The 17,056-nt window shown below is 37.8% G+C and overlaps 1 protein-coding gene across 3 annotated transcripts in view; it reads left to right on the top strand.

Moving 5' to 3' along the window:
• Positions 1-17,056, top strand: part of znf609b (zinc finger protein 609b) — a 100,075-nt gene that overhangs the window by 20,526 nt on the left and 62,493 nt on the right. For 2 of the 3 annotated variants that reach the window (XM_004066872.4, XM_078944234.1), the window contains exon 2: positions 12,663-13,546. The exons of the other annotated variant lie outside the window; for it this stretch is intronic. In XM_004066872.4, the coding sequence (XP_004066920.2) occupies positions 12,791-13,546 (756 nt within the window). In that variant the 5' untranslated portion in view covers positions 12,663-12,790. The remainder of the gene's footprint in view (positions 1-12,662; positions 13,547-17,056) is intronic. 3 annotated transcript variants of the gene reach the window in all.

Genomic DNA, 17,056 nt, shown 5'->3' with positions numbered 1-17,056 from the left:
ACAAAATGTCTAAACAATATTTACTCATGTAAAACAAATACTGATAGTTTTTGGCCTGCAGTGAAAAGAAAATGGGAACTCATCCCTCAAGTTTGGCATTAACAACTACCATTTTGCTCTGTAACCACAAATGGCCCGGCTTCAACTTTCTGTGAGAAATGGTTGCCATCTCTGGGAACTGGCCCACTCATGTATCAATCAGTGTTTTTAAAATGACATAGCTGCTCAAAAAATGTAAGAACGCAGTTAAAATATATTTATATTGGCATAGTAAAAAGACAACTTGGAGTGCATAGGAATTGAGGTGCTCTATTGCCTTTTACTGCATTGGTCAGTTGACTTGCATCTTCGCCTGTTGTTGACTGCCTGGTTTACTGATTGTAATGCATCTGTGGATATGTTTTGTTTTTTGAAATTTATTGTTCAGTATCTTTATACTCTTTACATCAGTTGGTGATGAAAAAATATCCTTGCACTTTTCAAGAAAAATTATTAAAGTGATTTAACATCCCCAAGTGGAATACCAAACTCAACAAACTCAAATATTTCCAGTAAAAATGTCAAATTGTCCATGAAATGATGGAGTCATCAAATATTTTGTGACTTACTTCACTAGTCGATGTAACCAATCTCAACTGACAAAGTTCAGATTTAATGAGGCTTCAGAATGTCATCTGCATTCCTTTTTGATTCACACAGTAACCTGACAATGTGATGGAACAGAATGTCTTCATTTCACACCCATTACTATTATTCCTTCTCACAGCTATGGAAAATCAAAAGGAAAATGAATCAATACAAGGAATAAAGACCCCAAACTAGCCCAAAAAAAGCTACAATTCAGAGGAAATGGTTTGTTAGTGCTTTGACAAGAATCTGCTGTGTGGCTGCAGGGAGAATATTTGTGTATTTCTGCTGTTAGTGCCTCTGCCATTACACTTGTTAACCTCAAGAAAAGCATTCTTAGTGACGTCTGTCTAAACGGCTGGAGGTTCAGTTTTGTGGCTTTAACATAAATGGTTAAGATTTTTGCAGCAAAACCTAAAAAACGACTCTCTTTGTAAATACATGCTTCAAGCTCAGCCTTTTTTCCATTTTTCTCCTAAAATATGTATTTTAGTTTAAAAGTTAAGACATGATCCATTCAATGTGCAGTTATCTTGTTGAAATTTGCCTTATCTGAAAACTCTATTGCAGATTTTGTTTAAAATGTGTCATAAATTGACAGCCTTACTTTAAAATGTACAGCACATCAATTTAGTAGCCCTATCACTGCTGTCATGCTGTTAAATTCTCTGCTGAACTATAAATCCGTTTCCATACTGTAGGCATCTTCAACAGAAGCAGGGAAAGAATTCACCGGTGAGGCATAAATCTAGCCGGCATTATTAAAACTCAAGTCAAATATTGAGTCTCTCAAATGTGTGAATATATTAGACTTAATAGGGTAGTGATAAAGAGAAGCTTGTGTGTCATTGGTTTGCATTTAGGTTGCCTAGTTGTTTTTATAATTCCCTATAATTTGACTCTAAAAAATTTGCATGAAAAATAGGATTTAAGTGTCTTTTGAGGCACCCAGTCAGATTTGACTGACATAAATGTAGTAGATTAACGGTTCAGAAGAAAAGCAAACCAGACTGCCTTTTAGAATTGTAGATAAAGGATTCAAGGAGAAGCGTTAGATTTTTGTTTTTTTTGTTCCAGCCTTTTAGCTATCTAGGTCATAGCCATCTTCATGCATTGGGAGTGGTTGTAGATATCCCTGTAATGGATGAATCAGAGGCCATAGTGACGGAAACTGAAAACTGTAAACAGGTCTTTTAGATGTCTGAACAAGGTGGGTGGATTTATAAAGTAACAGTTGGTGTGGCTATGAGTGTTTCAGAGGGATCTGTAGCTATTTAGCAGCTAAAGCTTATGGAAGCGGAGCTCCAGCTGTTTCATGTGTCAGACTTGGAGTGAAGACAGTAAAGCAAAGGTGTGACACAAATTAGCCGTTATAAAGTGTTACATGAATTACAGGTTATTCTCAGGGTGTGACACTTTAGGCCTGAAAGTGACGACAGACATTTAAAAGTTCTGAGTAGATGAAGTGTAAAAAGACATTCATTTGACATATCTAACCACCTTTTTTTCAATGCATTTTGTTTCTATCGTTGACTGTGTTGACAGCACAAATTGACACCCATGTCTATATAAAACGGTGGTTGGCCTCAGGGGATTGTTTATATTACTGTTGGTTCAAATATGCCGTAAATGATGTGACTTTGTGTCTTTCAGGAAATGAACAGAATTTCAGGAAAATAAATGTGTTTGTAGGTTTTGTAGATGTCAAACCATTTATTCAGTGGTGAACAAAATTGTTGGTCCCTCTCAGTTAAAGAAAGTAAGTCCACAATGCTCACTGAAATGACTTGAAACGTTCAAAAGTAACAATAAATTAAAATTTATTGAAAATTAAATAATCAAAATCAGCCATTACTTTTGAGTTGTTGATTAACAGAATTATTTTAAAAAAAACTGTTGAAATAGGGCTTGACAAAAATAATGGTACCCATAACTTAATATTTAGTTGCACAACCTTTTGAGGCAATCACTGCAATTAAACGGTTTCTGTATTTGTCAATGAGCCTTCTGCACCTGTCTACTGGTATTTTGGTCCACTCCTCATGAGCAAACTGCTCCAGTTGTCTCAGGTTTGAGGGGTGTCTTCTCCAAATGGCGTGTTTCAGCTCCTTCCACAGATGTTCAATGGGATTCAGATCTGGGCTCATAGAAGGCCACTTCAGAATAGTCCAATGCTTTTCTCTTAGCCATTTTTGGCTGTGTGTTTTGGATCGTTGTCCTGTTGGAAGACCCATAACCTGCGACTGAGACCAAGCTTTCTGACACTAGGCAGCACATTTCTACTCAGAATGCCTTGATAATCTTGAGATTTCGTTTTACCTTGCACAACTTCAAGAGACCCTGTGCCAGATGCAGCGAAGCAGCCCCATAACAGGACTGAGCCTCCTCCATGTTTCACAGTAGGGACATTGTTCTTTTGGTTGTATGCTTCATTTTTGAGTCTACGAACATAGAGCTGATGTGCCTTACCAAAAAGCTCCAGTTTTGTCTCATCTGTCCAAAGGACATTTTCCCAGAAGCTTTGTGGCTTGTCAACATGCATTTTTGCAAATTCCAGTCTGGCTTTTTTATGATTTCCTTTCAACAGTGGTGTCCTCCTTGGTCGTCTCCCATGAAGTCCACTCTGACCCAAACAACGACGAATGGTGCGATCTGACACCGATGTACCTTGATGTAGGAGTTCACCTTGAATGTCTTTGAAGGTTGTTCTGGGTCTCTTTGGATACAGTTTGAACTATCCGTCTACTCAATTTGTCATCAATTTTCCTCTTCCGGCCACGTCCAGGGAGGTTGGCTACTGTCCCGTGGGTCTTAAACTTCTTAAATACCCATTGTGACTTTTTGTAAATGTCCACAGTCTCTTAACTTATTTGGTCTTTTGATATTTCTGATGGAAAGCAAAAAAAAAATTGTAGTGAGGCTTCAGTTTGATCAGGGTTAACTTTGACATTTGCTGCGTTGTCGGAATGAATAATGTATGACATTATGCCAAAACTGGAGCTTCGTCCTGAGTCCTGTTGGGTTTTAAAATGGACGCTCGGGCCTCTCAGGAACCAGTCATTGTGGCATTGATTCTGGAAAACGTTCATGTCAGTGATGATGCCAGTTGATGCTGGTTGATTTGTCCTCTGTTATGCAGCTGCTGGGAGAGAGTCAATCGCCAGTCAACGTTTTAGCAGCAATACAGGTGTTCTTGATGCACACAATACTTATGTATATTTTGCTCATTCATGGCCCACTGTCTTAATCACTTTAACCTATGTTGGAGCTTTAGCTGTGTATTTCTGGAATATTTGTTGCTTTATTACAAGTTTCTGCTGTGAAAAAAACAAAACAAAAAACATGGCTTTGACTAGTTTCTCATTTTGAAATATTCATAAAAGTTCAGTGTAGACACCATTAGCCTGACTGAATGACTTGTGCGTGCTGATGGGTATTTCAGGTTTTAGCAGGAATTTGTTGGAAGCAAGCCTGGCTTGCTGCCTGGTCAGGAATGGATACAATAAGAGTCCACAGAGGACCCTAGTGAAAAATTCTGTCTTTATCTTTGCCTGCTGGATGCTTGCAAATGCACTGCAGTCATTCTCAAGAGACCGACTGCTTCTTTGCAGCCTGCCTCATTTTTTCACAACCCTGCAGTCCTATATTTGTAATTAGTTGTAAAGGCGACGTGGCAGCCGTATTTTCACAGACCTTTTCAAAATATTGGCTGTGTATGAAAAATAAACATCATGAAATATTGAATAAAGGGGAAACTATTTTCCATGAAATGTTGAAAGGATGCATGTTTGCTCCACAGAACAGTATTTATGAATATCATCAAAACTACTATGAACATTAAAGCCTAAAAACTTACATTTTTAAATGTGTAAATGAAGTATTGGCTTTGTTCAACAACAATGTTCTTTTAGTTTACACATACTCAAATAATAGTTGACGGGTTGGTGTATAGGGTATAAATTGGAATATCTAACTTCACAAGACAGTTTCATAGAAAGCTACAACTCCAACCTTTATTAAAAATGTCCCCCCTTTATAATTTTAAACACACATTATTTTAAATCATAGAATGTATAATAAAACTAAATGATATTCAATGCAAGTTTCAGCATCAGGATAAGTGGGCTGTGACACAGTGAAATCATCAGACCATCCTTGCTCAACAATATTCCCAAATAAGTGATAAAGAGTAACTTTTTACTAATGTATATAGTTACAAAGAGCTATGGGAGTTCGTGTTTTTCTTCTGGATGGGTTTCTCGTTCTCGGAGTCTGACATCTACAGTACCCCACAGTTCCCCAGAAACTGATAGCTGCAGAAAATGTTGCTGGACAGGTTCTGATTTAGTTCTTAAATGCTTGGATTCCAGTGTAGCGCAGTATAGTTATTGAAAAGAAGACAGTTTTGAAAAGATGATAGAACTGCTCACTTTTACACTTTGACTGGTTCTTTTTAAGCTACATCCACACCACCTTCTGCAATATATGTTCCAGCGACAACTTTCAATGGCAAGTCTATGTAAATACACGTACATGTGTCAAGGTACCTACACACCGGCCCGCCCGTGTGTTGCTCATTCAAGCGGTGTTCATGGTTTCGTGAATGCGCATTCAGCCATGGAGGTTCACACATCGGACAAACGGGAAGCAACAGTGAGCTGCTGCTTCTTCTGTCTATTTACACATACTTTTTACTAGTGCTAGGGCTTGATGTGAAATGTTGAAGTGGTGCCAATCCTGCAAATCTTGTTCCTGGCTTTTTCTTTCACAGCTGTTTTCCGGTATGTGATAGACTTGATGTCCTACAACTCCAGACGGGTAGAAAAGCCACAATCATTAATTTCTCCTTCGTGATCATTTTGACAACGGTTGGTACTTCAGAGTTATGAAAACGGTGCTACCCATACGTTACTACCAAATCAGAGTCCCTAATCGGTCACAGTTCAGCGTTTTCAAGATATAGCAACCAAGAATCACGATCAATGAAGGCCCATTCTGTACGCAGAGCCCACAAACTGACTTAAAAACATGCATAGCGACTAGTGAAAATTGGACTTTTCTGAACGTCGAAGCACGAAATTCAGGTTGGCGTGCGTTTACATAGACTTTTCATTGAAAGTGACATTTTAAATGTGAGTCGACAAGGCCAGAGTGTTGGTACCATAAGGTTTCCACGTTCAAAACTCTTGCGTTCGTGCATCACAATGCAAGTTTCTCTGGCCATTTTTGGGTTCTATGTACAAAACACGTGCCCTTTTGAACACGCGTGGAAAGTTAAATCTGGTTGAACATTGACCAACCAGGGACTTTGTTGACGTTATTTCTTTCTTTCTTGGAGTCTGTTTAGAGAGCCCTCGTTTTACATATTTTATGACAAAACCTAAAGGAATTTTTAGTTCTTTTCAAGAAGGGTCTCTACTTGAAGATGAAATAAATTTTATTTTAATAATCGGGTCCAGTTTTATACAAAAAACCTAGACGATCAAAATAAGCAGTTATAAAAATCAGCACCAGCGTTAGATCTAAAAGCTCTAAGCCTTTTTAATAAATAAAAGCTCGAAAAGCCCGAATATCTCCACCCCAATCGATGTTTCTGCAGGCCCTGCACCAATGTGTATTGAAACGGGGGACCTCAGATTATTGACTGGCTAGAGCTGAGGTAATTAGAAGTTTTCTGAGAATGGTACTCGCTGGCTTTTGTAATTCAGAAATCAGGATGGAGTGGAATGGCTCAGCATGTTAATGGAGCTGCTCTGGTTTCTGCTGGAGGCCTCTTTTGAGCAGAGGGAAAAATCAATCTGGCACCTTATCAGGGTTTTAAGATTGCTGCTTGTGAACACTGGCCAGTGTGTGTGTGTTTTTGTCTTTTTTTCGTCCGCTGCCTCGGAAGCTGCCCTCATTTGGATTTGTTTTTGTTTTCTTTCTCTTAGATGAACAGCAGTCTTTTGTTTACTCCCTAGTAATGTTGGCTGATTATCTTTGCTGTAAATTATTGAAAGACTTTTTAAGGAATTGATTTGGACAAATTGTAATAAATGCTGTTGGATTATTAAAGTGTCATGTTGGAATGTTCTTACTATATGACAATAAATGCTTTTCCATTTTTGTTTATGAAATTCACAGAATTGGAAAATATATATATATTTTTTTATTAATATTACCTTTTTTAATGCATGAATATTCAGACTTTTATAAGCAATTGGTGATTAACTGAAAATATTTCACATACTTATCTATCATACCTATTTCATATACTTATCTAGGCATGTGAAATTTGTTCTCCGCATTTGACCCATCCCCTGGGGGAGCGGTGAGCTGCAGATACAGCCGCACTTGTAAAAAGCGCTTGTGAACCATTTGGTGGTTTAACCCCCAATTCCAACCCCTTAGTGAAGGGCTATCAAACTCATTTTCACTGAGGGCCACATCAGCATAGTGGTTGTCCTCAAAGGGCCAGATATACCTTAAACATGAAACTAAATATAATGAAAAATAAATGTAACTACTCCTTAATGTTAAATAACTCATTATTTATTTATTATAACTTTTTAAAGTGACAATTACACTTGCCTAGAAAACATATGTTTGCTTGTTACTTTAGCATAAATCCTTTTAAATTTGATTCTGTCAGGTTAGGTTATATAGACAGTGTTTACGGCCTAATGTATAGTTCCCCAATCTGATATTTCAAGTCAGATTCCCCCTAGATATGAATAAATACACACCAATTTTTATTTTTTATTTTAAGAAATTAAAAACTTTTCTGCTCTTGCGGGCCACATAAAATGACATTGAGGGCCATGTTTGGCCCCCGGGCCTTTAGTTTGACACTAAGGCTTAGTGTCAAGCATGGAAGCATTGGGTCCCATTTTTAGAGTCTTTGGTATGATTGCGCCTGGGTTTGAACTCACGAACTTTCAGTCTTAAGGCAGACACTCTTCCACAAGCCCACTGAGCTGGCGACAGAAACAGAGTAACGTTAACACACGGCAACTCATTAATGTGGTACACATTGCTCGCACACTGTTTTCCTGACAATCTATGTCATAAACAGTTATCAGTGTACCGTCATAGCTGTCGTCTCCTCAGTAACCGCCTTGCAGCAAGCCTCCTTCGTACCAAAGCAGCAACTAAAGTATTGTTCAAATCAGAAATGTTCGGTAGAGGGCAGTCGAATACAGACCAAAAGTAAGGTTCAGGACTAGGCCTGCATAATATATCGCAAATTTATCGTTATCGCGACATTAAGCTGTGCAATATGCATACCGCAAAAGACGGCGAAAATCGCAATAAATGGTTACCTTAAATGTGCTAAAACAATCTCATGGCAGCTTGAAATATTGAACAAATGAAATAAATCCCTTTATGCATTTAACCAATCAGAAGCACCCGTTTACGTTGTTGATCAATCAGATGAGCCCTTTTATGTTTGATGTTTGCCTCCTACGCCGACGAGGGTCATTTGGAGTATAATTTTTAAACTGTTGCAGTGAACACGGAAATTATGTTTTTGGTTGTTTTGATATTTGTTTATTTACCGCGAATTATATCGTTATTGCAATATTAATCACCAATATCGCATATCGCGAGTTTTTCTCATATCGTGCAGCCCTTTTCAGGACTGAATCTGGACCAAATTGAGCGGACTGGATCTGGACCAACGAACCTTTCCAATCTGAATACACCCTAAGATATTTTGTTGGTGATTGCTGGGAACTTTTACTTCCAGTTGTTGCCAGACCATATCACCAAGGTACAGGCTGACTCACATGCTTCTGATTTTCATCAAGTGGATGGGCAGGGTTCATTCTCTGCTAGTAATTAGTTCTAGAGCTCAACCCATTTATAAAAAGGTTACCATGGAGCTCTCCATATGGGACCTGCAGAAACGTATGCTCTTTGCTCATCATGTCTCCACTGGTTCAGTGTTATTTTTCTTCATATTGATGCTACAAACCAGGTTGATCCTGATTTACATATAATTATCTATACATTTGAATTGATTGATAAGCTTATCACATAATAATACATAAGAATTGCGCTTAAAAAAATTAGGTCAAATTTATCTTTGTACAAGTATATTAAAGGGAACCCAACAGACTGGAATTTATTTTGCCCGTTATAATAATTAACAGTATTATTAAAAATCATTGTGAAATCTTAACAGACATTTGACAAATAAATATACTTTTAAATATAGCCAGTTTGAGATTCCTTACAAATGCAGTGATGATTACAAGGCAATCAACAAAATTTCTAACAAAGTTCTTTTTCCAATTTAGAAATTGTATTTGTTTATGTTGTGTCATTATTGCATGTGTGTATTTGTTGTAAAATTCAGCTTAAAAATGTCATAGCTTCCTGTGAACCTTTTAAAAACTAGACTTTTCTTTCTGTTAATACACGTTTACAAAACTCTTCTTGCTGTACTGTTTTTTTATAATAAAAAAAAACAATTGGAAATGATCTGTTGATCACTTTAAGCTAATAGACTCTTTATACCGTTTTCTTATTACACTTTTTTCTTGGAAGAAACTCACAGAAAAGCAGCTGCAGATCATCTCTGCTCACATATAAAAATACAACTTTTTTAGTTAAATGTTTTCATCTTATCTTAAATCTTTTTTTAAATATTAGTTCAAACTCCAAAGAATTTTGGCCAAGATATTTGTGCAGTGAGACCCTTTATACCAACAAATGGTTATTTTAAGGTAACCTATTATCCTTTCACGGATCTTAAGTTAAAACTTGATTATAACAAATGGATGTTTCTTTTAACAATTTCTTGACTTTTTGTAGTGGTTGTTTTTGATGTAGCATTTTTTTGTTTTGTTTTTCACAGATTTAAAATGAACACTTGGAAAAGAATACCCCAATTAGGCTAAGGTCTAAATAAGTGGTCAGACCTCCATCAGTTTTTGTACTAAAGAGAACTGACATGAATCATTGTTCATTGAAAAAGGAAAATCACATTGGTTAATCAGTACAGAGAATTGCAAAACTTGTAATCTACTTCTTGAATAAACTTCATACCTGAAGAAAACAGTTGGACTATAATGTATAAAAATAACAGAGAAAAATATGGACAGGAAGTCAGGAACTATGTTTGTGACTTGACTGTTTGAAAAAATTGTCAAAAGATGATTGAAAGCCAACAAAATTCACAATCACCACTTAAACAGAAAAACAAGCAATCAAAAACTAAGTAAAAACGATTATCAGTGATTATAATACATAGGCTTAGGGAAAGTTATTGATGCTGAAACTTACTCTTGGTTGTTGTAAGAATATTTATGATAAACTGCCAGGGAAAAAAACAACATAATTTTTTCATTTGTAGTCACTGATATTGTAAAGCTGCATGTCTTTGCATGAGAGGTGAAAGTCATCACATTATAACTTACTACTTTTTATTTTTAAGAAGTTGATGGGATGTTTGTAGGACATATTTATGATGACGATTGCTATTATAGACTAACTAACCTTTGTATCCATAGTATTGTTTTTTCACAACACATTTTGTTGCATTTGCATTTGAAATTATAAATACAGTAGCAATTTCCCAATATTTGTGCTAGTTTTCTATATGTGTAAATGATGTGTTTATTAGAAGCATTTGTCTCTAAATACATGGTTATTTAAGCACTTGTATTTAGAGACAAAAAAATTAATTACGTGTTGAAACTAAAGATGGATCTCATTTGATAAAATTCAGTGCCGCCTGACATGAAATTGATTTACAGTCACAACCACATAGTTCCTGGCAAAAGGTCAGCATAAAACTGGATCTGTGCAAAAGCAGCAACCTCTCCCGGGAGGTGCACAGCCTCCTTGTCCATCTGAATGCAGCATTCTGGGAAATGTCTTGTGTCAGGCTTTTTGAAAGGGGTCTTGCACTGCAATTTTAGCTAAAAGCCGTAAAGTGGGTATAGAGCGGACACAGTTACAGCCTTGGCTTTGTGAAATAGACATCACCACTGTTTACTAGTGAAAGCTGCTTCTTTCTTGCCCCCTCCTAACCTACACTAACTGCTGTTCTTTTAGGAAGCAATCTGGGAAAGATAAGCATGCTTCATTTGAATATAGGAGTTTTTAAGTTTATATTCCGTATATTTTTGAGTGAGACATGAACCGATCTTTGAGCAATGTCAAAAAATCATATTGGAGTTTTGAAATAATCCTATCTTTAACCGGGAATTGTGCCAATGTAGTGTTTCTTTGATTAAAAAGAAAACTGGTACAAGCCAGGGTTTGTTTCTTTATAGGCTAGTTCATTTGAGGGAAATGAACTGAAACGCAGTGAAACGGGGACAAAGCTGCACATGTTGCCAGACACTCTGGAGACTCAGAATGCATTAGGATTTGGTCTTACAAACTCCACTAAAATGAGCTGTTTTTGGTGTGGGATTACATTTATTTTTGAAAAGTGAGTGTTTGCAGTAAAGTTGATGTTCCCACAAAACAGTTGTCTTAGTGCTGTGAGCTTTAGTTTGATTTTGTTGTGGTCAGTTAAGTACCAGTTGACTCGTCAAATTTCTTCTCAATCAAATTGTTCTATTGTTATTTACCAAAAGATTAGAAAATGTGTCATAGCATAAATGTTACCGACAAAACTACTTTTCCTTCCATTATCATTGAATTGTTGCGTTGAGCTGTAGGACAGGCTAAGGAAGAAGGTATTGCAAAAAGTATCAATTTGTGTATATAATTTCTGAGATTGTCTATCCACTAGAAAATGAGATTACATTAACGCAAATTATGTACGAATAGTTGAGCGGATCTTGATAACCCAATTTTTTTAGAGCTAGATCTGTCGACTCGCTAAAAATCAATACGATTCAGGCCTGTTTGCTGTCATATTGATCCTACCTCTGTCTGCAGAGCCTTTTGTATTCAGGCTACTTACCATTAATGTTGCTGAGAGGGTAGACGAGGACTTTAGATTCAAGCGATCATTTTTATTTACAAATGTTTGCTGATGCTTGGACAAAACAAAAATGTTCTTCAGTCCTTTAAAGCCGTCTTTGCTGGCGTCTTCCTGCTGAAACCAGAAAGACTAATTGTTATTTTATTAGTATCCATCTGTCATAGGGATTGGGAACATAATCAATATTTTAAAATATATATTGCACTTCTATGTGCTGCACAAATATTGATATGCTGGTGCCTGATAATGTGTGTGTGGGGGGGAAAGGTCTCAAAAATTGTTAAAGACAAGGAAAGAGAAACCAGCAATAAGATATAAATAAATCCTTGCTCCAAAATTGTTAGATGCCGAAGTCACTTTTAGACACAAAATCTGGACATTTTTTTCTAAATTGTAAATGATTGACTTCTAACAATAATCAAGTAGCCATTAATTATAAACCAGTTTCTGTTTAGTAACTGTTGTTACAGGCCATGTAATGCAATAAGGACCATATGGTTTTGAAATGCCCTTCAGTTTCCAGTCAATATACTATACCCAGATAGGTCAGATATATCTAGCATCTGCTTGGTTTATTGATATAATAAATTGTGTAAATTATCATCTTTGTATTCAACAACCTGGTTTGCTCTCATGACGCACACTAGGTCAGGTTTAGAGCCCTCATGTTAATGCAGTATGGCTATTGTGCTGTTGAATTAATAAGTCACAACTTCAAAAACCATGTGTGATGCCCGTTTATTCTTATTTATCAACAGCAACACTGTTGGCAGTGCCTTCTAAAAAGAGAGCCTGTCGTTCAGAACAGTGGGGCCACCTTGGCTGTCAAAGGAGGATTTGGGCTACATCTCCCATGGTTGCCATGACAACTGTGGGAAGTGATTATTTAAAAAAAGGGTTTCAGACTACCACTGCCGGACCAGTGGGCATTAAATACTGGTTGATGCAGTTAGCGTGACAGAAGTACATGCCAGCAACGAGAAAATGTGTTTTTTTCCCGTTTTGTGATCTCCACAGTAAAAGCAATGTTTATGTTGGGTGATGGATGCTGTTGTTCCGTGTCTGAATTATTGAAGTAATTTTTTCTTTCTCATTTTGTTCCCTCCAGGGCAAAATGTGGTTAAATGGGACAGGAACGAGTGGACCGTGAAAATTCTTTAACCCTTGCCCTTGAGTCCCAACCATCTGAGAGGGTGTCGGACCTCACTGAGGCAATCCTGGGCCGTTGGCACTAAAATGTCCCTAAGTGGTGGCACTGCAGGCGGGAAAGGTGTGGACTCTAATGCGGTGGACACTTACGACAGCGGGGATGAGTGGGATATCGGTGTTGGAAATCTGATTATTGACCTTGACGCTGACTTAGAAAAGGATAAACTTGAGATGTCTGGCACCAAGGACGGCATGGCGGCACCACCCAGTGCAGTGGCAGCACTGCCCGACAACATACGGTTTGTTAGTCCAGTGTCCGGCTCCCAAGGCAAAGAAAGCAAATCAAAATACAAGCGCAGCAAGAACTCTAAAGACAATAGTAGCAAAGCGTCGGCTGGAGATGTCGGCAAAAAGGAAGCTACAGGGCGGACTCAAGGGGAGCCAACGGGTGCGGCAGCAACTACAGGTGCTGCCAGCAACAATTCCACCTCTGGAAAGAACATGGAAAAAGGAGGCAAAGCCTCTAGAGGTGTTCTCAGTGGTAAAAAAGATAAAGAGAGTGCAAGTGGGAAAAGTAAGAAAGACAAAACTGACGGCACCCCAATTGTGGCAATTGGGGTCACGGAGAAGGACGTGTCTCAGGCCCAAGTTGCTTTGGGAAATAGCCGTAATTCATCGTTCGAGAACACACAATCAACGGACTTGGCCGATGCCAATCAAATGGGAAATATTGCACTTGAATCTGTTGGGATAGTACCAGCATTGACCGCAAAAACCGAAGCGGAGGAGGTGGAAAATGGGAGTAGTGAATGCAAAGCGTTGAAGAAGGTCAAGAACGAGAAGGTAATTGTTTTTATATTTTATGCTCACATCATGACAAGGATTTGTTTTGTCATTTTTCAATTGTCTTTCTTTCAGTTTGTTGTGGAACATGTCCGAGTAACAATATTTTTAATGTCTTATGTATTATTTGAAAAGAAGCAAAAATCACAGCCAATCTAACCAATCAGTAGTTTACTTTCATTCCATGTTGTGCTACAAACAGTGTTGGCATAAAGAAAACTCATTTTGATTACTTGTGTTGTTTTCCAGAAGTCTTTGCTGTTCATGTTTTTGAAAGTGTTGGCTTTCACCATTTTCAACGTAACACAACCAGGTCCTTTCTAGCTGAGACAGTCTGTTGCTTAGACCAGGCATTGAGATACACTCTATTCTCCAAAGCAATATGTCATGTGTTGCATAAAGAAGACATACTGCTGTTACGTCTTTTATTACCATACAGCAAATAAGGGCACACGTGACAAATATGATGTTAAGACCAGCTCCAGAAAATGCTTCACGCTGGGTAGGTGTGTTTTTCCTTTTAGAATATATTCATACAAAAGAAAGCTCTGTCGCTTTTGTGTTTTATACAGTACGTATTCCATGCTGCATATTAATAATTCACTTGAAAGACACTCCATTGTCACATAAACTGTGACATTGTGACACAACACAATAAATTGTGTCACAACAGCAGACGTGGCTAAATAATGACATTGCCAGCTGCAGACTGAATTCACTGTAAAGACGTTAATGTCATGCTCTACTTTTCCTACTCGAAGAATTTAAACTCTTCAGACTGCCAGGGTATCTGCTCACCCACACTTATCTTGTTCGCTTGGAGTTGATCTATTGCTGTGTCTTATTGTACGCCTCATGGCAGCCTTTTCATGCTCAAGCAGTATAAAAGACATCCAAGCAGGGAGGTGCTGAGGACTGTTTTTGTCTGTCATCGTGTTCCATTCTTAATCCCACAAGCCCAGCAATGGCTGGCGGAGCAGTGTGTGGGGGAGGGAGCTGGTGCACAGCACGCCTTCATGGTTTTTCCTGCTGCTCTGAAAGTGCGGTGGGGGAAGGGCGGCGAGAAAGCCTGTTTGATTCCTGAAATCCCGGACGCCCAGTCATGAACACAAATTGCAGAGCTTCCCCTGGCCGCCTGCTATGAAAGGAATTTCACCGAAACTCTTTGTAATCAAAATGAATTTACAAGGAAAATGCAGAATGGATCGCTTGACAGCCAGCTGGAAATCAATTGGAGATTTAACTGCTAGCTGGTAAAACAATTTCTGGAAAACATCTTCTGATGGGTTAGTTTGTAACTGGGACAGTGTTTATTAGGAGCAGTTTTTTAACTGCTAAAGTTAAACGCTCTTTTTAGAAATCTCCTGTGAGTATGTCTGTTTTAAAACAAGAGATTGAAATTATACCACAAGAGAAGAAAATAAATCAAGAAGAGTGTAGTCAAACAATAAACGATGATTTATGCACATTTAATCATAAATCTTATTGTAAATTGTAATTGTAATTACTCAAACCATTTTTTAATTAAAAAGCAGCCTAACAACCCATTTATTTTGTTTCTAATGTAAAAAAATATTTTTTTTCCCTGAAAGTACTCCGTCATTTTCAGTTGCTCCAGAAATAAATAAAAGGGAGGAAAATAGAAGGTAAACATGTGCAGACTAGGACAGTGAGATTGATTGTTCAGGGATTGCCAAATTTCTTCAGTTTGGTTCATTTGTAATATAACACATTTTTTGCCTGGAAAATGTTACCAATACTATATCATACCATTCCCAATAACAATAGTGTGAGTTTTACCATACTATTTTATTATAAAAATGTAAAGCATTGTTGTGTCACATATTAACTTTAAAGCTACGTTCACACCACCTTCTTCAATGCCCGTTCAAGTGGCCACCTCCAAGGAGAAGTTTATGTAAATACTACCACGTTAAAAACTCATCTGTTCATGCGGAGCTACACAAGTTTCTACGACTGTTTTCGGGCTCTTCATACAAAACATGTGGCCATTTCACACATGTCGCAAGTCAAACCAGTTCAAACTTTGACCAATCAGTCTTGGATTTGGTAGTGATGTAGGAATGGCATCTTTTTTTAATTCACGGAAGTGCAAACCGTTTTAAAAATTGATCATGGAGGCGAAAATACTAATTTAAGGTTTGTGCCTGGACAGAATTATGACACCAAGTATTTTATAAATTGAAATAGAGCAGTGAAAGGAAAAGTCTGCGAGATTTTCTGCACTTCGACATTTTGCAACAAGCCACCTCCATGTGTATGTGGAGGATATGTGCAAGTAATCAGTAGAAAAAGTAGAAGAAACCCCTCCCTGCTTGTCCATTGCTAACCCCATATGCTAAATTCAGAGACCAAGAGAGTTTGCAATTGCTCTATAAACTATTTGACTTTAAAACAAATATACTTAGATAATATAAAAGGGATTTGGTCACATGAATAAACCGAGGCCTAAAAAAATAATCTTACATGGCAATCAAAACAGACACATGTTGTGTTAAGTAGCTTAAGCCAAATACTTCTTGAAATTGAACAAGCTTTAATAAGTTTAGCTGGAGCTCTCGCATGATGGGAAAGTACAGCGCTCTACGTTGAAAAACGTCAGACATTGTTACCACTATGTAGATGCCATGGTGAGCTAGTAATGTCCCTTCTATCTTTACAGGTTTTTTTTACAGTTATTTTATTGCAATGTGCTGCCTTTTATGTCAAATCACAGAACCCGATCACATAGATTTAATGCTATGTAGCTCTCACCCTTGGAAAATGTTCTTAACTGCAGTACGAAAAGGTTAACAGAATGCAAGTGGTTCAGAGCAGTGTTTTTCAACCAGTGTGCGGTGGCACACTAGTGTGCCGTGGGAGATGGTCAGGTGTGCCGTGGGAAATTGCCCTCATTAACTGATCTAAAAACATTTCCCATCTCCAGGAATTCAGCTCTGTGTTCATCCAAACAGGCCCTGATAAAACACTGAGGAGTTAGGAATATAAAAGATCGTAAAATACTTTTTCTTTGCGTTTATTTTATTTTATTATAGACATTTTGATAAGAATGACGGTACCGCGATTCAGCTGCACCTTCGGCTGTATTTTGGAAAAGTCCCGCCCCTTTAACTGTCTCCACCAATCATTCTTGGGGGGCTTAATCACATGTCATCAGTCTGACCAATCAGAAGTGGTTAAAGTCTTCACTTCCTTGTCCCGATTTAGCTCGTAAAGTCGCTCAGTTCTAACAAAAATACCAGCTAAAGCTCGTCTTTAGCGGTGTAGCTTTCCACAGAATCCGGTATCAGACCGTGGAACAAGTGAACAAAACAAGGAAGCTCTGAAAACCGATCTCCGGCCGCTTTATGCACTACATCTCCCATGATGCATTGGGTTGTGAGAGTGACAGCGCACAAGGAGATCTGTTGTTAAACGTCTTGATACCAACGAACACACTTCAAACTGTTTTTAAATCTTCTAACTTAACTTTTATTGCATCTTTTAGAA

This window comes from Oryzias latipes, chromosome 3, assembly GCF_053564925.1.
Source record: "Oryzias latipes strain Hd-rR chromosome 3, Olatipes_Hd-rR_3.1".
NCBI classification, from domain to species: domain Eukaryota; kingdom Metazoa; phylum Chordata; class Actinopteri; order Beloniformes; family Adrianichthyidae; genus Oryzias; species Oryzias latipes.
This window is presented reverse-complemented; position numbering and strand designations above follow the sequence as displayed.